Source organism: Trichosurus vulpecula, chromosome 3, assembly GCF_011100635.1.
Source record: "Trichosurus vulpecula isolate mTriVul1 chromosome 3, mTriVul1.pri, whole genome shotgun sequence".
In the NCBI taxonomy this organism is placed as follows: Eukaryota; Metazoa; Chordata; class Mammalia; order Diprotodontia; family Phalangeridae; genus Trichosurus; species Trichosurus vulpecula.
In genome coordinates, this window is record NC_050575.1 from 230601 (window position 1) to 255536 (window position 24936).

General features: G+C 47.5%; 4 protein-coding genes across 5 annotated transcripts; 2 read left to right on the forward strand and 2 right to left on the reverse strand.

The window, feature by feature from the left end:
- On the reverse strand, positions 1–10877 carry IK (IK cytokine). The gene is made up of 20 exons (XM_036752451.1): positions 10789–10877; positions 10519–10585; positions 9018–9110; positions 8678–8737; positions 7873–8040; positions 7553–7667; positions 7307–7377; positions 7167–7213; positions 5481–5644; positions 5255–5363; positions 4049–4088; positions 3663–3888; positions 3016–3034; positions 2558–2636; positions 1813–1893; positions 1532–1589; positions 919–1007; positions 658–766; positions 389–423; positions 1–159 (listed from the first exon to the last, which is right to left on the reverse strand). The coding sequence occupies exons 1-20, from the start codon at positions 10802–10804 to the stop codon at positions 132–134; spliced, it is 1674 nt and encodes a 557-aa protein (XP_036608346.1). The 5' UTR covers positions 10805–10877; the 3' UTR covers positions 1–131.
- Positions 10878–11186: 309 nt separating this feature from the next.
- Positions 11187–12518, forward strand: NDUFA2 (NADH:ubiquinone oxidoreductase subunit A2). The gene is made up of 3 exons (XM_036749221.1): positions 11187–11354; positions 11630–11736; positions 12199–12518. The coding sequence occupies exons 1-3, from the start codon at positions 11251–11253 to the stop codon at positions 12291–12293; spliced, it is 306 nt and encodes a 101-aa protein (XP_036605116.1). The 5' UTR covers positions 11187–11250; the 3' UTR covers positions 12294–12518.
- TMCO6 (transmembrane and coiled-coil domains 6) lies at positions 12475–19688 on the reverse strand. Of its 2 annotated transcripts, none has more exons than XM_036749219.1 (12): positions 19313–19688; positions 18494–18606; positions 18158–18270; positions 17670–17853; positions 15334–15438; positions 15130–15215; positions 14800–14916; positions 14333–14444; positions 13951–14137; positions 13621–13715; positions 13161–13328; positions 12475–12863 (listed from the first exon to the last, which is right to left on the reverse strand). In XM_036749219.1, exons 1-12 carry the CDS (start codon positions 19395–19397, stop codon positions 12717–12719), a joined length of 1512 nt encoding a protein of 503 aa, XP_036605114.1. In that variant the 5' UTR covers positions 19398–19688; the 3' UTR covers positions 12475–12716. The 2 variants fall into 2 exon arrangements, with proteins under 2 accessions (XP_036605114.1, XP_036605115.1); XM_036749220.1 differs by having other exon boundaries at positions 15334–15883; positions 19313–19511.
- A 1590-nt stretch (positions 19689–21278) lies between these two features.
- CD14 (CD14 molecule) lies at positions 21279–24251 on the forward strand. Its single transcript, XM_036748321.1, has 2 exons — positions 21279–22342; positions 22892–24251. Exons 1-2 carry the CDS (start codon positions 22340–22342, stop codon positions 24035–24037), a joined length of 1149 nt encoding a protein of 382 aa, XP_036604216.1. The 5' UTR covers positions 21279–22339; the 3' UTR covers positions 24038–24251.
- The last annotated feature ends 685 nt before the right edge of the window (positions 24252–24936 follow it).

Below are 24936 nucleotides of genomic sequence, written 5' to 3' on the forward strand. Positions count from 1 at the left end.
CAGAGGGTTATGGATTTTAATAGTCAAAACAATACAATTTCACACATACATACACATGGAAAGTGCAAAGGGAGAGAAAGTAAGTTGAGAAATATCCAGACAAGTAATCTTCCAGGAATCAGAGTGCTGGACTAATATTTGGGTCTTTTGACCTCAACCCTACAATGGAAAAAAGACAGCATCAAGAATCAACACACTTGGGGCAGCTAGGTGGCACTGTGAATAGAGCACCAGCCCTGAAGTGAGGAGGACCTGACTTGACATTTATTAGCTGTGTGAACTCGGGCAAGTCACTTAACCCTAACTGCCTCACCTTCCCCCCTCCAAAAAAAAAGAATCAACACACTTGTTCCAGTGATCCCCAACCAAATGAAAAAAAGTCTCTTACCCATCAGCCTCCATTTTCTTTCTTTTCTCAATAATCTGCAAAAAGAACAGAGATAATTATGCTACATATCCAAGCCTATCTTCACCAGTAAGAGGGGAGCAAGGGCCCATGGAAGCTCTAACAAACAGGGTGAACCATCTCAAGCCGCTCCCATCTACATGGGATAATCCTGGAGTTTCCAAACTCTCAACCCCAAGCCTAAGGGATCGGAGGATCTGGATCTCTGGATCTCTGTTCCCATCTATAGCTTCCCACCTCCCTAAACTCACTGCACTGATCTTTTTCCACTGTCGATCAAGCTCTGCCTTGTCATTTGTTTCTTTGAAGCGTCTGGTTTTCCGACCTTCTGACATCTTGATGCCATACTGGAATGCAGCTCTACAGGGAGATGAAGAAAGTCAGGGTAACAGTATAATCAGGTTACCCGGAGCAGGATTCAGAAAAAGGGCCCTAGACTTACCAGACTGTGCCTTCCTCCATCCCCCTTTCCCTGCTCCCAGAACCCTGTTTAGTTTCAATGCCAGACTCACTTAGGCAAAGCCTCTTTGTTATTCATATATTCACTATACTCTTCCTGGGTATCAAAGTCCCATCGACCCAACGGTCCCTTCTTGTTACCCTGTGGCAGGAAAAGAAAATGGCAGTCAGCAGGAACCTTTCTAGTTTTCAGGAGATCACATTCAACAACGTTTTAGGACAGGGCCTAGACAATCTAACTAACTAAGGTCTTTCTCTAGTTCTAGGTTTCTTTGGAGATGAAGGGGCTGCTGTGAAAAATAATCAGTTACTCCAGATGATTAGCTATCCAAATCATCTCTGCCACCGAGTAAAGGAGAAAGAATGGCAGGTTAAAGTAATTCTATTTACTATTCTATAACTGTGTTTACAAATATAGAAGAGACAACCTTGCAACTTGACTAAAATGAGGCTTTATAGCAATTGTGTGCCCCCCCCCTCCCCACCACCACCCTGAGCCTGAGTTAAATATTTTTTTTTCTAGGACAGCTAGGTGGCACAGTGAGTAGAGCACTGGCCCTGGAGTCAGGAGGACCTGAGTTGAAATCTGGCCTCAGACACTTGACACATTTAATAGCTACAGCCAAGATATAATCTGTTCTTAATGTAAACCTTACAGAGACATACCTGGTCCATTTTGCTATAATCCACCTCCTCATCACTGTCCACAGCCATGTCATCCATCCTAAAAAGAGGCAAAAAAGTCAAATGCTCTAATGAACCAAGACTGTCTAGGAACTTGACCAGTCCCTTTGCCCTTTCTTCCGGCTGACTCAATTGGCGTAGGCAATCCTTCTGAGTGATGGATATTTCAGAATCACAGAAAACTGCCCAGTTCTCTTATTTGCAATTTCAATTTTCCAACTACTCTCCCCATATCCCACTTCCGAGGGTGGAGCTTCACTTACGTGGCTGGATAACACTCTGCATAACTGTTGGACATGCCAAAGAAATCTCCCAGCTGCTTCTTGTCTTCTGGCTTCTTCAGTGTATGCTGTGTTAAGGTATAATAACAAGTGCTACAGAAAGTACATGTCCCCGTACTAGATGCCCATTGGGGAACAGCTTTTAAAAATCTCTGGTACATGAATATAATGGAGTATTACTATGCTGTATGAAATGCTATGATGACTACACAGAAGAATGGGAAAGAATATGAACTGACACAAAGAAGCAAGAAAACGATATATACAATAATTAAAGCAATGTAAATGGAAAAGCAACAAAATAAGCAAAATGCTGAGAAATTACAATGAACAAGCTTGGCCCCAAAGAGCAAGTATAAAAGTGTACCTCCTTTCCTATTTTGCAAAGGCAGGGAACTGATGAGAGATGGTGAGATTTGCTGAAGTGGTTTCTTTTTATTATTTATTAATAGAAATGGCTCTCTTGGAGGAAAAAGAGGGATATATTGAAACAAATGCTAGAATCCAGAGAAAGGGAGGGAGAAAGAACAAGACCAGAGAATAAAGGCCCTAGAGAGTCTGCAATACTAGAGAGAGAGTGGTTGTCATAAGCATCTCCAATAGGGAAAAGGGCAACTCTCAGTCAAACCTCTCCATATGAAAGAGAACAGCTTTGGCGGAATCAGAAGCAGGGGCAAGCTAAAAAGTTCTTTTAGAACTCACGGCCCTATTTTATAGTAAAGGATATGATTCGCCACCTTCCCAACCAGCAGAACCAGCAAATTTTTCATTGATGGACTTTATCAACTCCTTGGCAGATCCAGGACCTGTAGGTAAAGACTTATATTAACCATCTTCTGAAGCAAGAGAGACTTGAGCCAGGACCCAACCCCACCCAAGCCCAGTTCCTAAGAGGACCAAGTTTGGGAGCCTCAGCTCCCTCCATGTTCCCTCTAACAAGTCCTATATCCTGCCATTACTGTGCAAACACCAGGGTTGACCCTATACTACCTAACTAAAGCAACAGTGAGATAAGGCCCTACCCTGATTTCTTTGAGCATATCATGGACACTACTGCCCAGGGTCAGCTCCATGCATACCACCTCTGATCTGTGCAGTGTATCAAAATTTGAAGCCAGTTTCCAATAAAAGGCAGAAGCCAGGACGCAGGCTTCTGGCTCTTCAGCATACTTAACAACCACTTACCTTTGTCAATATCAATGGGCTGAAAAGGGAAAAAGAGAGTAAGGTCAGTGTCAAATATCAGAAACACCTACTTTTAATTATCACCCACAATTTACAAATCTACTGTCCTTTTCTGATCTCTCAATTCTCCCAAACCTCCACCAACTTCATGGTTTTTCCCATTCGGTTAGGAAGCTACAGTGGGGATATCATACTCCCTTCCATAGCTATTCTTCTTAAAAAGCAGAACTCCCATTCTTTCTTACATCACCATCCAGTACCCTCTCAAAGCTTCTGAAAAATCTGCTACTGATGGTGTCTTCAACTACTATCTCACATCATAACCATTTTTTCCCAGATTGACCAAGGAGAAAACAATGTTCTAGTCAGTGCTCTGACTGAATGAATGGGCCTACTGCTCCTAATTTTCTCTCCTCTGTCAGTAAATTCCCATTCTATCCCCCACACCACCACCCCAAAGTCTGCAAAGACAAGACGGAACCAGAGAAAACGCCACTTAGTAAGCAAAGAATTTCCAAATTATACTCCATTTGCCAAGGAAATTATATTCGGTCTCTCCAAAAAGTTTTACAGGGACTTCCATACTGGGAATCTGTATTTAGTCAATCTTCCTGCATGTAACAAAAATCCTGGAATTCATGCCTCACCTCATCATCCACTTTGGGCTTCTCAAAATAGCTGTGTCGCTTTTTCTCCTCTTCTCTCTCCCGGTCCCGCTCTCTTTCTCGGTCTCTCTCCCGGTCCCGTTCTCTTTCTCTCTCTCGTTCTCGGTCCCGGTCCCGATCTCGCTCCCGTTCACGGTATCGCTCTCGTTCTTTTTCCCTTGGAACCTTTGTTGTTGACGGTACGTAATCCCCAATGTCTTCAAATATGCTGGGAAGGCACAGACCTAGATGTCAGTAGCTACCCAGAAGTATGGACCCCACTATGTCTTCAGGTTCCCAGACTAGGCTTCCCACACGCTTCCAGAACAATTGGTCTCCTACAAAGCTCTCTTCCTATGATCACTTATGTTAGAAACTAATATACATACTTCATGTCAGCCTCCGGAGGTTTCTTCTCATCCAGCTTTCCTGTAAAGTGAGAATAAGAATAAGGATAACAAGGTAGGACCATTTCACTTTCAGTGTCACCATCAATTCTCCTGTCCATTATTACTGTAAAAAAATCTACAAAGAAGTGTACTTCCTCACTCTCAGAACAATGGAGTGAGGCACACACACAAGCATCAATGTGTACATTTATTTTGCTTGATTTAGTTGTTAAAAGTAGGGGCCCTATTGTTTGGTAGGAATTTATTAAGAAGAGACCGTAATGTGTAAAAAAAAAAAAAAGTCCATAAAACATTGAAGCATTAAAAAATCAAAAGAACTGAAAAAGGAAAAAGGTCAAGAACAAAACCTTGACAATTACTGCAAGCTCAAAAAGAGCAGCCAGCAAACAATACAGAGATAGAACATAGAAAGCTAGAAGACTATGGAGTCACAGAAGACAGAGTGGAGAGAACATTAAGAAAGAATAAAAGGGTGAAAAAAGGTTTGTTTTTTTAAAAGGGGGGGAAGGACAGTCTCATCGAATAGGAGGATAAGAACTCTGAGAAGAAGCTACTGGATTTGGCAGTTAAAAGTTCACGGGTGCCCTTTCAGAGAATAGTTTCAGCAGAATAGAGGCCAGATTTCAAGAAGCTGAGGAATGGGTTTGGTAAGGAAGAAGAGACACATGGTATAGACTATAACTCTATGCTGTCATCACAATGGAAAGGTACTTCCAACTACCTATTTTTACACGTTGTGCTAGGAATGCAGAAAATGAATTAAACGGAGTCAACAGATTGTAAATATCTACACAAAAATGTCAATCTCCTACAGTCCCCGGCACAAAGCTCTTACATATACAGGGAACACTACATAAACCCTGTTGATTTGGGGGGTGGGGAGGGGATGTAAAGGAAAAACCACCAACACTGTTCTCAATCTGCTTTATACCACAACACTACCTCCCGAATTGGTCAGGGAGAAATATATGTTGCAGTCTTGTTCCAGCCCTGATTCTGAAAATAGTCTTCTGTCCCCCAGTTCTCAAGGCTCTCTCTGACTTCCTAACTCTCTCCCAAGGCAAAGGGAATAGAATAGCTCTACATATCACTAAATAAATTTATTGCTTCCTGACACTCCACATGTCACCACAAGACTCAGTTCCCAAAGAAAATTAAGGTCTTTCCCCCAAACCATCCAGGGACCTTTGTCCTTTTTCTTCAGCTTCTTGTTCCGGGTGCCCTGCCGCAAATAGGAAAGGATTTGTGTCAATTTGCTGATGACAATATCATTCGTGGTCAGTGTAGTCTGGGCCTGAAAATCCCAAGAAGAAAATAAGTCAACCAACTGAGAAAAGACCACGTCTAGGAGGAAAGTGTCCCTCCTACATTTCCTATAAAGGATAGTCCTAGGGAGTGTTAGGGCGAGTACCTCCATGGTAGGACAGTCAGCTTTGCTCCGGATAAGCGTGGTGGGGATGTCTGTGTCTGCGTATTCATCATCCAGATCTACCACATAGGCCATGCGGCCCGGCAGAAACAGCTCATTTCGTTCATAAGCTTTGTTCTTGAAGAGCATACGGTAAACGTTTCGGCCTAAGAGAAGGGGGCGATAAGTAAGCATTCACTGAGTGGCACTGTCATATGACTTAGCTCTAATCTTCAAAGAGATTATAATCTAGTTGAGGAGACAAAACTAATAAAAATAGCAAAGAATTAGAAAACCAATGCTAAAATATATCATACTACCAGTGTTAGAGTAGGTCAGAAAAGAGAGAAACCAGGGTTTGAATGGGTAGTCAGGGGCTTTATAAAGGAAATAGACAAGACTTGAGCTGGACCCTGAAGAACGAATAGAAAGTGGATAGATAAAGAAAGGAAGAGTATTCCATTGAGGGGTGGGAGATAACAAAAGCAATACTATAGGGGTAGGAAAAGGTAAGGCTGGGGACTAAGACTGACTACTTCGAAAGTAAAGTTAGATAGCTAACTAAGATTAGTAAATTAAACACGACGACAAAACTCTGTAGAATATAGACAGAGAGATGCCTACAGGCAATGATTTCTCTATCTTTCTCTAATATCTGATGGCCTAAGATTTTCTATAATTGCACCAGTAGGAACTTAAAAGGATAAAATACCTTTAACAGGAAAATTTATGTAACGGCCAATCCCAGGGGCTACAAATTTAAGTTATATTCCATCTAATGGGAATTATTCTCTACTAACTTCCATTAGAGGGTCTAAGCCTTTCATCTTTCCAGGGAAGCAAAATACATAAGACTCTCAAGTAATGATTTGCCTCCACAGTAATCTAATTGGGACATTTTGCAAGTTTAAAGGCTTTCAAAAGAAAGCCTTGAAGTCAGACTGGTGATGGTTTTGCTCTACAGTGAGTTTTTCAAGCAAATTTTCATAGTGTAGGCAGAAAAGTGGTAAAAGATACCATAGGTATCATAAATAAATTTTCAAGTTAGGGCTATTTTATGCAGGTCTCAAAGCACCTTTGTCTAGGTTTAGAGAATATGTAATATCTCCCAACCTATGCTTTACAAAATGTGATTTAAAATCATGTAGAAATTACTTTACAGGATAGTGAAGTTTAAACGTCTATTTCCTGTCTTCATTTGGAAGGACGTATAGTTGATGTTAGATTAAGTCTCAAACTGATTCCAATGGTGCATGAGAAAATGGATAGGGGCTATAAGTAATTAAACCTTGGTTTAAATAAAGTTTGAAAATGGCTTCAGTATTCAGAGCATGTAGTTAGAAATACTGTACTCTGCGGGCAGCTAGGTGGCACAGCGAGTACAGCACAGGCCCTCGAGTCAGGAGGACCTGAGTTCAAATCTGGCCTGAGACACTTGACACACTTACTAGCTGTGTGACCTTAGGCAAGTCACTTAATCCCAATTGCCCTGCCTTCCCCCCTCCAAAAAAAAAAAAAAAGAGAAATATTGTACTCTGGGGAAGAAGAAACAACAAATATGTGGAATTTCTTAAAATTCTGCCATAATTCCACAATTCCGCTGCATTTTTAGTTGGTGGTATAATCTCATAAGATCTCTTCTTGTTGAAAACAAGACGTGTCAAGGCATTAAAACATTTCTGCTCTTACCCAAACGCGTCTTAAATTCAATCTTATTCTCAGGATCTTCATCTTTCCTTTAGGAAACAAGAAAGAAGCCATTAGCCAGTTCTGCCATTAGTCCAAGTCCTGCCCCTCCAACTCAACAATCTCCCCCCTCATTCACTCACTTTGTTTCCTTCTGAGGTTTCTCCATCATCTCCTCCTCTTCCTTCTCTTTGCTGGCAATCTCAGCTCGAACCTAAAGGAGGAATCAGAAGGATGTCTGGGATCTTACCATAAAACTCCACTTTCAGCACTCATGAGAGAATACTACAACAGCCAGAAATTCACCAAAGCTCCCCTTCCTGGAGGCCCAGAGACATTCAGCATTCCAGCAACATCCATAACTCACAAACAAAAGAAAAACATCTCACCTTCTGGAGAAGGGCAAAATCCAAGCCTTTCACCAAATGAGTGTGTTCCATATCACCACCCAAGAACTTGGACTCTTGGATCAACTGTCGCCTCTTCTCTGCAGCAGATTTGTCACTATTCAACAAAAGAAACCATTATCAACCTAGTATTGCTGACATGGGGTTATTATAGTGGTTTGGCTTAGATGAGGAGGCCAGAGGTCCACATTACTGTATACTGAAGCCCCGAAGAGTTAAATGATTTGCCCACAATTACACAGCCTGACTGGGGCTGCTTCGGAAATTAAATCTTAAATGAACATAGGCCAAAGGCTACTCACGCCTCAGCAGTAGGTCCCACAGCCCTGTAGTTAGCTGTGGTACTGATCAATTCTGTTTCCTCATAATCTTTGTTCACACCATCTCTCCGTTCTTTGGCACGGTCCCGATACTTTTCCGCTAGCTCCCTTTCACGCTCAATTTCTTGTTGACGGAGTTTAGCATAGTAGCTATGAAGGAAAAGAAAGCGGGTAAGGCATTCACATATAAGTGTAGCAAATTTGCTCCTCTCTATTGCTTGGACTCTACATCTTTGCCCTCACTCCTCATACATACACCTCCGGACCAAAAAATATACCCCCTGTGATACCTACTTACTTATATACCTTCCCACAGCAATTCTCTTTCTCTGTACAATGCAGTTTGCTCTGTAATTCTAATGGAAGGCAACACCTGAGGCTTTCTCAGTCACTGCTGAGCCCCTTCCTGCTTAGTTACTTCCAAGTTACGGAGTATCTACTACCAGTCAGCCACACAGCCCAGAAGATTAATTTGGACTTCCAACTCTTCACAAATTTCAGCTGAATATCTCATAATTCTTGCTGACCCACCTCCGAGAACAAAGAAAGCAAAATTCCAGGCCCAGAGAGAACTTTTGTAGTTTCTAAGCAAAAAGCCCTCTAACAAGTGCACGTCTCCTCTAACAAGTATAAAATCCTTAAAAAGGTTCTAAGAAAGAGAAACCTCAGCTTCTTCGTTAAATGAAAACTACACTCCCACATAGCCAACTCCTAACCCAACTTAGTTCCACCCTCCGTAAGGACAGTGTCCACATTAAGATCTAACCTCCCCTTCCCTTCTTTTCACCTTTTCTTTTTCCTCCTTCGTGCTGCCGGATCTTCATCCTCATTGTATTCCCTTGGCATCCTAGAAGGAGCAGAAAATCCAAACATCCCAAGTGGCTACCACAGCCTCACAAATCCCAAGAGGAGGCCTCAGTGGTAAAATGATCAGGGCACTAAAGCTGAGCAGGAAGAAGCCCCAGGAGAATACATTTGGAAGAATATACCAACTCCTAACCCAACCACAGCCTCAACAAAATAATCCCTCTTACCCTCTAATTTTCTAAATGTTTTCTATAGGAAAACATGCAATAGGAACAGGCTGGGAATGGTTGGGAAACCACTAGGAATATCCCTCAGCTTACTCATGATGGCGAGATTTGGACGGCGGTGCAGAGGTGGGTGCAGCTCTAGGTGTCATAAGAAGCTTCCGAAAGTCTTCATTGGTGAGTTTGGACCTAGTGAAACAAGATACAAGACTGTCTAACACGGAATGGTAAAATTAGCACTTCCTCCATCTGTTTCCATCTAGCACCTCCTTTCCCTGTAAGTAACTACATAACTAGTAACATGCTAGCAACAAATAGTAACACTCATTACTTTGAGGACCCCTGATTTCATTAGTGCAAGTAACATTCCCATTGACGTAGATCCCAAACCCTCCAGTTTAGTTTTATTAAATAAGCACCTTGCTATGAATGAAGAAATTCATCAACTGGCAAACAATCTTACACTAAAAAAATAAACCTTTACAAATTGTAAATATCCAGAGAGATTATCTAGTTCAAATCTCTCATTAAAAAGATAATGAAACTAAGAGAGTAAATAATTAGGTCATGATTGCTGTAGTTGTAAACTCTTGAGTTCTCACTTGGACTTGAGACAATGCCCATTCAGTCATTAAGGCTAGTTAAGAAAAGAGACAAAAAATGGCCCACTTATGGAGGGACAAAAACAATCTGCAAGGAGAAAACCCTCAATTTTTGGCCAAAACAGAAAAAAAAATTAATATTTACATTCACTCTGAGCCATCCAGCCTCAAACAATCACCAGTAAGTGGGGCTTGGGCTGGGACCTATTATTAGTTGGCCAATCAATGAGAGCCAGGGTGAACTGGGTTTAAGGCATGATCTTCGAAAAAACAATCCAGTCCATAAACCCCAAGATAGCTTGCTAGGTTTCAGGCAACAAAATTTTCATTCTTTTGGGCAAAGCATCTGAAGGTGGGGATATGATACCCTATGTGAACAGGGGAAGGGAAGGGAGGGGAGAGGAGGGGAAGGAAAGGAAAGGAGCTGTGATACCCAACTGTAATTGGTCAGTTGAGTCCTCAGTGGGGCAGCTCGGACTACTCGCAGGTTGTGGTTAGTCCTTCATTATCGAAGAGGTGCATGACATCAGGAACGTGATGCCATGACTTTCAGGTGAATTGGATTTAAGTGAGGGAGGGCTGTGCAAAGTCACCAGCCTGACTTTCTCCTTCGGGGCCATCTGGGTCCAATGGCAAGATACAGATCAGGTCGAGTGGAGACGGCCCTCAGCTCAAGATTATGCAGGCGACAAACAAATACCAAAACCCAGGTGGCAGATACTAGGTCCTGACTCCAAATCCTGCTCACTAGGGCAAGCGCTGTCTTGTGGTGCCCAGAAGCCATACAGACTTCACTGACCACATACGGAGCTGTAGGAGCTGCAGGAGATGTTCAGCGGGCATTGCTTCCAAAAGCCCAGGGTCACCTCCACGAACGAGGCATTTGAGGTGCGCTTGACAGCACAAGTTCAAAAGCCCGCAATCCCACTCTGGGGGTCCCACCCTACCAAAGGGGCCCCCTCTACTCTCGGCCCCTACCCGCCGGTCTTACTCACTGGTGGAAGGAGTGAGGATCGTCCACATCGTGGCCATCCGGGGCTAGCGGGTTGGAGAACGGTTCACCTAGGGAGAACAAAAGACTGAGATCCCCGCATCCCCTCGTGCCGAGCCCCGCCGACCCAGCTCGGTGCAGCCACAGGGACCCTCCCCACCCCCCGCCCAGCCTGCCCCCAACAGCCCCATGCTGGACGCAGGGAAGGCCCTTAATACTAAGAGCCGACCCCAGGGAGAGTCCCAAGGAAGAAGAGGTGGAGCCCGGGACTCACTATCTCGTTCCGGCATCCTGACCCCAGCTTTAGCTCCCAAAACAAGCCGCGCTACTAGAACAGCAGACTCGCAAACTAGTTACCCACAGTGCTCTGCGACGAGATCAGCTTCCGCCTTACGCCTCGCCCCACCTTCCCGACGTGTAATTACCATGGCAACTCCGCTTACGTATACGTGTGCGACTCTTCGGCGGAAATGAGCAAAAAGTGGGCGGTCAGTAATCCTCCAGGCTTCTCGGTAGCCCTGACGTAACTGGCTGAATTCCACTTTGCCTCGCCCACTTCCCGCCCCTTTCCCCGCATCTGGCCAATCGTCGGCGACAACAGACACAATTCGCCGAAGAGACCAGAGCAGCACGAAGCTAGTTGGTGAGGTGGCTGATGCCTCTCCCTGATTGGCTGTACGAGCTCTTTCCTTCCGAAGGCTGAGGGAGTAGAGCTGTTCTGCAGTGTCTGGAAAAGATGGCGGCAGCTGCAGCCCGCGGGGTCGGGGTCAAGGTGGGCAAGAACCTGAGGGAGATCCGCATCCACTTGTGCCAGCGCTCGGCCAGCAGCCAAGGAGTGAGGTGCGGTTGGACGGCGCTGGTTGGGATGGCGGGGCAGGTTGGACGGAGGTCGGAAGGTCACGACCTCTCGGGGGAGCCGCTGGGGAGGGGCGAGAGGGGGGGAGGGGGGACTCCTCTCTCGGTGACGCTTATTGTGCCCTGGACCAGTCACGCCGCCTCTCTGGTCTTCAGTGTTCCCACCGGTAAAACGGGATGGTGTGAGCGTCAGACATCTCGTTCTGTAAGTGACGATGCGCCCCTAGCCCCGAACCGCTTCCTTTCACTGTGTCCCGCAGGGACTTCATTGAGAAACACTACGTGGAGCTGAAGAAGGCGAACCCCGCCTTCCCCATCCTGATCCGCGAGTGCTCCCAGGTGCAGCCCAAGCTATGGGCCCGCTACGGTGAGCTGGGGCTTGGGGCTCTGTGGGGTGGCGGGCAGCCCCCCCTTCAGCTGGAAGGGGTTTTTCTAACGGGAGATTTACAGGTGTAAACATAAGGAGAGCCTGAAAGGTGGAGAAGGAATCCGAGGGTGAAGAGCTAGGTCCGAACCCTCCACTTGGGCCTTCTGGCACAGTAGGGCAGATGGAAGCAAAGACAGCCTGGCCCTTTGCCTTATCTCGTAGCTTTATGCCACTCGCATATAGTTTACCGCAAGGCTGGCTAGACTCTCTAACTTCTTGCCACCATCAGTTAAAAACAGGAAAGCTGCTGGGTAAATCAAAGACCCTTCAGTCCAGAATCCTGTAGCCACTCCAGCCCGTCTTGGTTTATGCTTTGTCTGAATGTCACGTTTAGTACTTGTCAGAGGCTACCTTCTCAATCAGTGATACATACATAGTAGGTGTTTATTGTTTTCCCCTCAGCTTTTGGCCAGGAGAAGAATGTCTCCTTGAACAACCTCAGTAGCGAACAAGTGGCCACAGCTCTAGTGAATGTGATCAACAGCAGCCAAGCCTGAAGTCCCAAGAAAACATGAAGAAGAGCTGCCTCAGAGCTTGGGCTCTGCTGGACCAAGAATGAAATATCCACATATTTTAAAATTATCTTTCCATGCAAACCCTGTGTTGTAATTGAACTATAATTTTTCTGAATGTTCCCTCAACTCCCCACCCCCAAACATATGCATTTTACCACCAACATTGTGACTGAAGAAATTTAATGTAATACAACTTTTCAGTTCTAAGAGAAGCTGTGATATATGAAAGAGGGAAAAGGAAGGGGGGGGTAAGGGGAGGGGGACAGGAAATGGGACAGGACTCTGAGCAGCCTGCATCTGGCGCCCATTTAGTCATCCCTGAAGGGAAACATTACTGGAGCACAGAGGATAACTTTTGAACCACAGAAGGACAGGGCTAGCCCCTAGAAGAAAGCAAGAGAGAGGCTATGGCAGCGCCAATGCGTTAGGTACAAGTGAACTTCCTCCCAGTGCCACCTCCTGAAGAGCTTGGATGCGTTCCTGGAGGTCAGCCTCTTCTTTGTGTTTCTCCAAGGCCTGTAGGCCAGCATGCTGTAAGAAGTCCTGAGCTGCCTGTTTAAGAAGCAAGAAAAGTTTTGTGGTGGGCATAAAATTAGTTTTTCCTTTTTCTTCCCTCAAGGAAAGGGTCACACCCTCCTTAGACACTTCTAAGGGAAAGAGTTTCTGAGCCACTGGATGTGTCTCATTCTCTGCACCAAATGATACTGGGAGAAGTAGGGCAGGGAGGGTATATCTACTGATATGGAATATCAGGGCTGATTAAGATGGGGTAGGGCTGGGATCTATCTTAAACCTATAAAACTACAAGGCCTGAAAGAAAGTGTACACTGAACCTGAATCAAAACCCACCTCAGGCTGGTGTACAAACAGCAGTTGCAAAAGCTCCAGGCTCTGGCCTACCACCTCTGAGTCAGAAAGGGTCAGGATTTCTAGCAAGTGGGGGAGTAGTGGACCAGGCCAGAGCCTCTGGCAGTAGAAAGGGCCCTTCTCCGCGATGTTGCACAGGATTGTGAGCACCTACAAATACAATAACAACATTAAACATTTGCATAACCCCTTAGAATTTGTAAAGAGCTTTCTTCTGTGCTACAATTAGCAAGCATTGTATCTGTTTTACCAATGAGGAAGCTAAGGCTTCAAATAGCTACACACCATCTATAGTCACAGCTAGGAAGGTTCAGAGGAAAGCACCCTCAGTCTCAACTCCTATTTGTTTCCTCCTACACCAGACTACTGAATATTTGATAGGACAACACACACTCTTGTGTTTCTAACCTCTAAATAAACAAAAGCCCCAAAAGTTACTTACCAATATACGTACCACCCGTGAAATGGGTAAGAGCTGCAAGAGGGGAGCAACCAGATCCAGGGAGAGCATGGCAGTGCAGAGGCCAGGATCTTTTACTAAAAAAGAGGCACCATGACCAGGTTATTCAAGGAACTCAACTCCAAAGAAGTGAGTTACAGTTAAAGCACAGCTGGTTACCCATGTGTTAAAAGGTAATGAAACACCTTTCTCTATCATCTGTCCAAATCTGAGTTCAAGCTAAGTGTTCCCCAGATGTCTGGAGAAGCCACTGTTACTTAACCAGGGATAAAAGGTCATTGCAGTGAACTGACTCAGAGCCCCATCACATACCAGTTAGGTTGTTGAGGACCCAGAGGCACTCAGGAACCAGGCTAGGTTGATGCTGGATGAAGAACTCCATGAGGATAAACATGGCCACTATAATTCGCTCATCTCCAAAATCTGCTCGCACTCCTGCATCTGCCGCTCCTTCCTCTGCCAGCAAGTTACCAAAGCACCGAAGTACTGGGCAGGCCAACTGCAAAGGCAAGATGGGAGGCCAGGAGGCCAAGGGGGCTAGCTGGGAACTGAAGGCCAAGGGAAGGTTTAACACAGAGGATAAGGGAAGACAGCAAGGACATCACAGACAGAACATGTCACCCAAGCAGAGTTGAAGACACAGCTGATTTCTCCCAGGTGGTGAGGTATTCTTCAGTGACCTCCCTTTACCTACCAGATCCAGTCCTGTATCCACAGATCCTGAGGCAGCCCTAGCCAAGTCCATCAGCAATAGCCCCAGAGTGGACAAAGCTCCTCGGGTAATGAGCAGTGGATTATTCACCTGGCTGGAGTAGAGGAAAAAGTATAGTCATGTCCCACATCCTGGGTCCCTAAGTCCTAGCTTGGTCTAAGTCATAAAGCCAGGAGGAATTCTGTTACAGGTTGGAAGGCAACCAAAGTCAGTATGACCCCCCTGGAACCTACAACATATGGAGAACTGGAGGAGAAAAACAGGACTTTCATTGTGTTCCAAGCCTAAAGAAAAGAATAAGGTAGGAATCAGGCACTGTCACACCCTCCTCCCTGCAATACCAAGAAATGCTGTGCTGTGGCTTTGACTCAATACCCCATGTATCCATGGGTGCACAGGGATTCCTAAGAAAGGTTATGGGTGGCATTCCTGGTTTGGGCCCGTGGTACCTGCAGATAATGTAGTGAAGGCACCAGGCAAACTCCACAGCAACGCTAGCCCCGAGCTCTGGGGTAGGGTGCAGAAGTCGAAGCATGTTCGGGAGGATGGCAGAGTCCAAGACAGACCTGCCGGTCAAAGGGGCACAATGAGTTGGCATCTGAGTGAAAATTTGAGGTCCCATCAGGACCCCACTGTGAGTGAAAATGACACAGCGTAGGAAACTAGGAAAGTAAACCCAGGAGGAAACTATATTCCTGGCAGTAGCCTGGGCTCCCCTCTGGCCACCACAGTCTCCCTCTTCCCATGCTTCTTTCCCAAAGGAAAGACAATTTACTTACGGAATGATTTCTTTAGGAGCTTCATTGGCCTGCAAAAGTTGTGACAAGGTGTAGCCAAGAGCTTCCAGAACAGCTGCATGAGGGGACTGGAATAAGACAATGTAGATCTTAATGAAGAAGCTAAAAGCAGTGGCTAAAGCCATCCTCCCCAGTCAGTAAGGACATGCAGCGGGTGGGAGGAAGAAAGAACACTCAATCCCTCACCTGGATGCATAAAGCAAGAGCTGGAATAATGCCCTGTGGCAGAAGCTGCCTCCTCACAGCCTCGCTTTCCACAGCCAGATTGCCTAGTGTGTAGAGACATAGCTCCTGAGAACAGAAGGAACAAGAAAGAGTTCTGAGGTTTTTCCCTTCCCCAAACTAAGAAGAGGGGAATCCTTGAAACATTTTTATCAACAAATCTGAGCCCAACAATTCAACATTCAACAAGTGAACAACGGCCACCCCCAGGGTCCTGCCCATGCCCCTGAGGAATTGATATCAGACTGGACACATGAGCTGTTGGTCCCAGTAATCAGAAGCTGGGGATCAGTACCTACTCGTGCCTTATACCACCACTTTAGTTAATGCTAATAATATGACTTTCAAAGGACATGTGACATAATGTGTGGGTCCAAGAGTCACTGATTCTGATACTAGGTCCTGCAGTGGGATGGCAGTGAGAGACAGGGTTTCAGGCATCTGAGCAGTGGATGGACAGACATGAGTCTGGAACCAGGCCCTTGGATCCAAATTCCATCACTAGGTGTCTGACCTCAAAAAGACCAAGAGGAACACAGAGAGAAAACAAATTAAGTCATTCTTCAGGATAGTACACATCTCATTAATGTACCTGCTGGCAAAGGTAAAGGCCAAAAGTGTCAAGAGAATAATATTCCCCACGATACCCCCATAATCCCATATTTCCTTTGTCAGGAATTTACTCTGAAAATCTTATCAAATTTTTAAGAAATTTGTGCAAAGGTTATCATAGGCAGTATGTGTAATTTTCAAAAACAAACAACTTAAATATTCAATAGGGAAATGGTTACATAAATTATTCTATATAAATGTAACATAATAATACAATAAGATAAACAAGTATAAGATATGCAAAAAAAATCTGGTATGTCCAGCATGCTACAGTGGAAAAGTGCACTGGATTTGGGATCGAAGGACCTGGGTCCCAGTTCTTTTACCTGTGAGACCTTGAGTAAGTCAGTCTCAGAGACTGTCTCTGGTCTCAGTTTCCTCATCTGTAAAATGAAGAATTTTGACTAAATGACCTCTGAGTTCCCTTCTAGCTTTCAATCTGTGGAACCTTTATGAAAAAATGTAAACTGAAAAAAGCAGAGCCATAAGAATGGAATACACATCAATACTATATATGGGGGGGGGGGGCGGAATGAATGAGAAGAAATGGACAAAGAATTCTGATGAAGACTTAAGCAGGTGTACTTAATCTTTTTTATGTCACAGACCCCTTTGGCAGTCCGGTGGAGCCTACGGATCCCTTCTCAGCATAATGCTTTTAAATGCATAAAATAAAACATTTAGGATTACAAATGAAGTGTTATATTAAAATAATTATATTATTTTAAAAGTTCATGGACCAGAGAGAGACCTGATCAATTCCAGGTGCAGACTGCAGCATACTCTGTCCACTTTATTTTTCTTGCTTTTTTTTATGTGGCAACATTGCTAATATGGAAACGTTTTGCATGACTTCACATGTATAATTGGTATCATATTGCTTTCTCAATGGGTGGGAGAGGGTTTGGAGGGAGAGAACTGGGAAATCAAAAACATTTTAAATGATTGTTAAAGTTAATAAAGTATAATTTTTTAAAAAGGTAATGGACCTCAGGCTAAGAATGTCTGACATAAAAGGATGACAAAAATTCTCTGATGCTTTTTAAAAAGCTAGACTAAGTTCATTGATGTGAAGGAAGGAAATTCCCTCTGCCAACTCAGATCAGAAGCTGTTCTGCAATTTGGTCTTATAGATTTGCCAGGACATCGAAGTGTCGTGACCAGGGTCACACAGGTATACACCAGAGACAAGACCTGAACCAAAGTGTTTGTGATTCCAAGGTGAATTCCCTATCTACACCACTCTGCCTCTTAAATGTTTTATGCACTGAAATGTATTTAAATGGAACATTTACTAAGTAAGTTGAATGGTTTATTGATGTTCACTGTTAAACTTTTAACAAAACAAAATTTAATTTAAAAATAACAGAGTATGTCCTCCAAAAGCTCAGCTATTTAAAGTCACGGGGGTTAAAGTTAATGGGAGCTACATATAAGCTCCAAAAAGAAAAAAGGATAAATGAAGACAATAGTACATAGCAGAAAGAACACCGGATTTGGAATTCAGGAGCCAGGAATCTCAGCTCTACCACCTACTATGTGTGTGACCCTTGGCTAGACACCTAACATCTCTGGCCCTCAGTTCCATCATCTATAAAACGAGATCATTTGACTGACAGTCTCTAATAAGCCTCCTTTGGATCCCATGCACGGAGGGAAGGGTTGAAAGGAATAGGGTGAGCTCTTACTATGAAGTCAGCACTGTGCCCAGAAAGGTACGTGAGGAGGTACGATGTGGAAGGCAGACAGGCTTCGGCCACATTCGGCTGGTCAGCATGGGAGAGCTCATGCAGACATCGAGCTGCCTCCATCTGGAGTGAAGCCCAGCTGCTAGTCAGGAGTCCAATGAGTGTCCGAATACTGCCTTCTAGCCTGAAGCACAAAGTATTAGAATTTGGCTCCACCCTGCATCAGGTCCCTCCCCTTCCTCTCCTCAAAGCTACTCAGAGCAGGATTTAAATCTCAGCTCTGCCACCCAACTAGCTCTGAGACGCCTTAGGCAAGTCACTTCAATTATCTGGGTCTCTCTTCCCCATTTCCAATAGAAAGCAGTCGGACTAATCCTATGAAATCTAACCAGGTTCTTGGGTTGCTTTTCTTCTCCAGGAAGCAGGTATCAGCTTCCTGATGGCTCCAGCACCCCAGGTACTTAGGCCACTGGGATATCTGTACTGACCTGATAAAGGTCTGCTGGGTCTCAGGATGCTGTAGGCTATGCCGGAGGCTGATTAATGCCTTCTCTTTTTCCTTCTCGCTTCCCCGTTGAGACATCCGCAGTAAGTGCAGCACCTGGGGGGAGGGGGGCGGGCCATGGGCAGGAGAAATGAAACAACACCGGAGAATTGTTCCCAGATAGTGACATTCAACAACCCCAGGGTTCTCTTAACCGTACCTAACAAAGCTATTAAGCACCAGTAGCATACGAAGTGCTTTGTGTTCATTGGGATAGTGTTTCCAAGTACAACACGGCCAGACAAGAACCCTTTATCAACCCTAAAAAGAGATATCTCACCTCCAGCTCTTCCAGGGGCTTGTTCTGGAACTCATCTCTGGCTTCTTCCAGATCAGTGTCCCTCAGCAATCTCTTGCTGACCAGATGCTGTTCCCGCCTGGCCTTCCTTAAAGCTGGGGAAGAGAGAGGCCAGGAGCTCAAACCCAAACTGGGAGAAACTGGGGGGGGGGGGTGGATTAGGGCTAGAGGACACACAGACCAAAGGATCAAGCCAAAACTGGACCGCCATGGCCAGAAGTTCAGGCCAAAGCTGAGGGACAGAAAAGCCAAGAGGCCAGAGGCTGGGGGTCACAGGAGCTAAAGGCTCAGGGCTGGCACAGAAAGGCCAGAGGCCCGGGTCAAGCCAGAGCTGGGGGGGGCGGGTTCAGTGCCAGAGGCTCAAGACTGGGGGTCACAGGAGCCAGAGGTTGGGGTCAGAGGTGCTGGGGGCTGGGAGGGGGGTGTCAAGGGGTCCAGAGGCTGGGGGAGGGGGACGGAGGGACCAAGGGCTGGGAGGGGATGGGGGGAGGAAAGGGGAGGAGGGTTATCAGCGGGGCCAGGACTGGGAAGGGGTAAAGGGGTGTCAGAGGGGCCGGGCACCATTGGGGGAGGAGCTGGGAAGGGGGGGGGGGCCGTAGGATCAGAGCCGCCAGGGGCTGCAGGCCGGGGCATCGGAGGAGCCGAGGTCGGAGGTGGGGGGGTCGATTCTCGGGGGTCGGGGACATGGGAGGATCGCGGGGCCGCGGGGGCGGATCGGAGGGTCCCGAGGCTCCGGGCCGGGGGCCATCGAGACCGGAGGGAGAATGCGGCCCCGCAGGGCCCCTCGGGGGCGGGCCGCACCTGCCTCCCGCTCCCGCCAGCGATCCCGCTGCTCCTGCAGGTTGTAGCCGTGGGCCCGGAGGCGGCCGCTGCGGTGACTCCACATGACCCCGGGCGCTCCGCGGGCACAAAAGGACCAGGCCGAGGACGGGCGGCGGCGGAGGCGGCGGGGGGAGGAGCGGGGGCGGGAGGCGTCTAGACTCGCCCTGCAGCTGCACTTCCGGTGGCGGGGGGTCGGGCGGGGCTGCGGGAGCGCGGGGCGGAGCCTCCGGGGCCAGCGCGGCCTGCGAGGACAAATCTCGTTTCACTTCCCTAATGCCTGACTTCCTGGAGGAAGCGGCTCCCCCGCTCCTTCCTTCGTAGGACTGGCCGAGAGCCCCCTCCCCCCTCCCTCCCCTCCTCCGCGCCCCCGCCCCCGCCGCCATCCGGGCTCTTCCCTCCCCCCCGCCCGCGCAGCCCCCTCCCCCCTCCTCCCCCTCCCACGCGCCCCCGCCCCCTCTGCCATCCGGGCTCTTCCCTACCCCCCGCCCGCGTAGCCCCCTCCCCCCTCCCCCCCTCCTCCGCGCCCCCGCCCCCGCCGCCATCCGGGCTCTTCCCTCCCCCCCCGCCCGCGCAGCCCCTCCTCCCCGCAGCCCCCTCGGGCGCCCGATCTGGGATAAACAAGTGCGGATGGGGATTCTTTCACTTGCCACGAGAGCGGAGGGATTTCTTGTGTAGACGCTGGGCCCCGGGGCGCTGTACCGAATGGGAAGTGAAGGGCGCGGTGGGAGCGACGGGCTCACGGGCTTCCCTCTGCAAACGCAGGTGGTCGATAATTACGATAACCAGCCCGTGCGAGGGAGCTCCGGGGTTGGCTGAGCGCCTTGTCACTGTCACTGCGCCCGTCTTCACGACGCCCTGCGAGGGAGGGCCTCTGTTTATCCCTATTTCACAGATGAAACAGACTGAGCAAGATTGAAGTGACTGGCCCAGGGTCATACAGGTGTCCGAGGCTGGATTCGAATTCAGGCCTTGCTGACCCCCCACCCGCTGGTCCTGAATCTTGCAGACTGAGACTTAAGGGAAAAGGGGGAAGAGCCGGGTTTGTGACTGAAGAGCTGCTAGTTCTAATATGCTAATAAATTATGCATATATTAGTATATTTCATGTACTACTAATCGATATTCTAAAGGAGTGACCTCTCTGGTCTCCAAGACAGGCACCGAGCCTGGGGACGTAACCGGGACTGTCCTGAGGATCAGACGATGGGCAGCGAACAGCAGTGAAAAGACTAGTAGGACATCTGGACTTGCAAGACCTGGGTTCAAATTGCCTCTCTGGTAGTTTCTACCTGTGTGGCCTTGGGCAAGTCACTTGCCTCAGTTTCCTCGTCTGTAAAGTAAGGACCTTCGACCAGATGATCCCTATGGTAGTTTCTAACCACAACCCATTATAATCTGTGGGAGTTAGCAGGTGGATTTTGAGTTTGGGTTCAGGGCAGGGACGCTGTCATGGCAAGCAAAGTGGGACTTTTTGTTGTCTTTTGTCTTGGAGTGCTGGAGTGCTTCCCAGCGCTAAGGTAATCAAGTGCCTTTGACTGAATCTGGCCTTGGTTTGTAGGCAGGCCCACACCCTTTTGCCAATGAGGACACAAGAGGTGCGAAGCCCTGAATGGGCATGAAGCCCTTGATGGGCATGAAGCTCTCCGACCCTGAAGTAGTGTATATGTGCTCTGAGGTTGTTTGGGGCTCACTCGTTGGAAGAGTGTTGGTGTGGAGACTCTGGGTAGCCGTGAAGGAGTCCCCCAGCTCGAAAACCCAGGTGTTGGCCCTTCTCTCTGGGAACTGCGTGTGTATTGTGATTTGGTCGGACAGATAAAATCCTGTCTGATGATCTGTTTGTGATTTCTGTTTGTGTTTGTTCTGAAGTTCAGGGTGATGGCTTTTCCCTCCTGAACTAAGTGAATGGTATATGTATGTTTAATTAAAGTAAGATTGTTAAGCCCTTAAAGTTGCTTTCCTTAGAAAAGGAGATCAAAGAACGTGCGCTAGCAGCCCTCTTGTGTGCGCTTATTGTCGGTCTTTCGCCTCCACAGCCGCTGCCAGCAACCTTGTTGTGACAAATGCACAGATGTGATGGAGGTGAGGAAAAGTGGGGAGGCTTTACCTTATAATTACACTTCCCCACTCTCCAAACCCCACTCCTCGTGTGCAAGTTAGGGGCTGAGGCTTCCATAAATAGCTTAGCAGTATGAGCACTGTCTCACTTAAATCCAATTTTCCTGCAAGTGAAGGCATCATTACTCCTCTTGAATTCAAAGGAGGAACCACAACTCTACCCCAACAAGTCCAATTGATCATTTCCCTCTCTGTTGGAACAAAGTTGTTGAGTAATCCTAAAGACTCCCATCCCCCACCCTTCCCTAAACAAAAGAGGGCAGTGTACACAGTGTACAGAGAGCCTGAGTGAAAGAAAAAGAAGTTTGGCATTTTACAGATCTGGAAACAAAACACTAAAAGGAGCTTTGGGGCTCACCCATCAAGTTTACCCCGGCACAGATGAGCTTTCTCTGTCTTTCGTTCCTGTCCTGTTCTGTCACTTCCCAGAAATCCAGCAGGGTTTCAGAAACTAAATAGGTAAAGGAAGGTTGCCAGAAACAGAATTCTTTCATTTTATATTTTATATATATTTTATACTTTTTTGTGGACTGTGGAGACCCACTAGTTCCATCTGCAGCCAGACTAGAAACAGATGGCTCAAGTTAGGATTGTAGAGCTCAGGGATGGGAGGAAAAGAAAGAGTTGGAAGACTGTCAGGCTGAAGGGGAAAGCCCAGTGTTTGTTTTCCTGGTACCCCCAATGTCCCAGTACCCGCCCTTCTTGGTGCTGACAACCTTGATTGCAAAATTAAACAGAGGGGAAGTTGGGGTGGAGAAACAGGATTTGGGTTGACTAGCACAGTATAAAAGCCTAAGGTCATTCAAGACCCAAGACTCAGATTCCAGAAGCCAGGAAGCCCAGCTCCAAGCATAAAAGGAGTAGGAGGTGCACAGACTACCGGGACCAGCCAATGGTGAGTGTCCTATGTCTAGACTTACCCTCCACTTTTGTTGTTCTTAAGTCGTTTTTCAGCCTTGTCCGACTCTCCATGACCCCATTTAGGGTTTTGGTAGAGATACTGGAGTGGTTTGCCATTTCCTTCTCTAGCTCATTTTGAGATGAGGAATCAAGCAAACAGGGTTAAGTGACTTACTCAGGGTCAGGCTTCTAGTAAGTGTCCGAGGCCGGATTTGAACTCAGGTCCTCCTGAGTCCAGGCCCAGGTTCTATCTTTGACTGTATATAGATTCTCCCAAACCCAAACCCTGTGCTTCTCAGTGCCAGTCTGGGGCTGAAGACCTGGGTAGGGATGTAGAGCAGGAGACTGGAGGGGGGTGGGGTGTCAGCGGTGAGGAAAATGGGGGGAAGGATAGTATTCTGGGAAAGAGTAAGTGAAGTCAGGTTGGGCTGGGTTCCAAAGTCAAATTAGAAACTAGTAACTCCAGCCATTAGCACTCCTCTGGCTCTCCTGTTTACCCAGCAGTGGGATGAGCTTTGAAGTAAACCGCTGATGTCATCCTCAGGAGCCCCAGCCGAGTCTGCCGCCACTGCCGCTGCTGCTGCTTCCCCTGCTGTGGCTTCCCTGGTCATCCTCAGCCTTCTGTATCCTGGACGAAGAGGGCGACAATTGCTTCTGCAACTTTTCTGCCCCGGAGCCTAAATGGAATGACATTGTGATGTGCATTTCCGCTGTGGAGGTGGAGATCCAGGGAGGCGGCCACAGCTTGGAGAGCTTTTTGCAGAAAGATGTCGCTGACCCGAGCAAAGCCACGGACGTGCTGAGAGCCCTGCGCCTCAAACGGCTGAAGGTAAAAGAGGCCCTGGTCCCCGCCCCACTTCTGCACCAGCTCCTACGGGCGCTCACCTACACTCGGATTAAGGAGCTGACCCTGGAAGACCTGGTGATTTCACACCCACCCCTGCCACCGCAAACCCCCTTTGACAATGACCTGCCGCTGACAGCCCTGAGCCTCAGCAGAGTGTCGCTGACCGGAGAGAGTGACTTACTGGCAGCAGTGGGGCCTTGGCTAAAACCTGGACTGAAGGCACTGAGTTTGACCGGTTTGGGCCTGAGCGGTGTGCCCTGCTCAGACTTGGGCACCTTCAAGGAACTGAACTCTCTAGATCTGTCAGACAATCCAGAGATAGGAGAGAGTGGCCTGTCTGCAGCCTTCTGCCTCAAGGAGTTCCAGGCACTGCAGGATCTGGCACTTCGGAACACCAGCCTCCAGTCCCTGGGGGAAGTGTGCCGGGCTCTAGAGGCGACAGGGACAAATGTTCAGCGACTGGACATCAGCTACAACGAGCTGAAGGATACACCGGCTCCCCAGTGTACATGGCCACCCACCCTGCTATCCCTCAACCTGTCCCATGCCAAGCTGAAGTGTGTGCCCACGTCTCTGCCTATGAAGCTGCAGCAGTTGGTCCTGAGCTATAACTTGCTGATGAGGCAGCCGACACTTATGGAGCTGCCCCAGGAAACCGAAGTGATCCTCGAAGGGAACCCTTTTGCCAACAGCGCTGTCTCAGCCAGGTTGCAAGGGGAGCAGGTGCCAGAGGACTGTAAGGTTCCTTCCCATGGGAACAAGTCCGCAGGCACACCACTAGCCCTCCAGATCTCTGGGACTGCCGCCTTGGTGCTGCTTGGAGGCGCCAGAGGATTCGCCTGAAGGGGGGTGGGGAGCAAACTGGGGAGGGGGGAAAAACATGTTCAAGTCCCACCTGGCAGCCTTGTGATTCCAGGGACTGCAGAGTAACCTGCCAGGATGTCAGTCTCCACTACTTTTCATTAAAAAACAAACAAAAACCTGATAACTGAGAAACAAAATGTATGTCATTTCTTTCTTCCGCAGAAGCTCTGAAGACTAGCTTGAGGACATTGGATTTGGAGAGGGGGAGGGTGGCCGGTAATCGGGGGAGGGAGAGGGGGAGGAAGAGGGAAAAGTTTGTCACAAGTGGGACTGCCCCTCCTAAAGCAGAAGAGCCTCAGGGCACTGTGCCATGTGCCTCTGCCTGACTGGGAGCTGCCTTCCTGGAACTCATTGAAAGGAAGTTTGGAGGTCACCAAGTCCAGAGATTCTTACCCTAAAGTTCCTGAACTTAAAATTTCAAAAAAAAAAAGATAACTCAATGTCAGTATAATTTGTTTCCTTTGTAATCTTATGCGTTTCAAAACGTTAAGGAGTCAATGAAAAAGGTCAAGAACCTCTGTACCTCTCTCCTTTTCCTTTCTCCATCTTCACTAAGATAGTCAAATCCCAGTGAGGGTCTGGAAATTGTGATCTCACCTCCCTAGAAGAGACTGGTGTTGGCGTGTGTGTGTGTGTGTGTGTGTGTGTGTGTGTGTGTGTGTGAGAGAGAGAGAGAGAGAGAGAGAGAGAGAGAGAGATATCATTTAGCTGTATTGGGAGCTTGGAGGCTTTGTGGTTGGAACAGAAGCAGAACTCTGGAAGACAGACACAGGTCGATTGAAATAGCCTAGTGGACACGGATTGGGGGACAGCAGATCCCGCCCTGAAACCACAGAATAGGGCATGAATTATTGAGGAGAACCCTGGAGGCTCCAGAA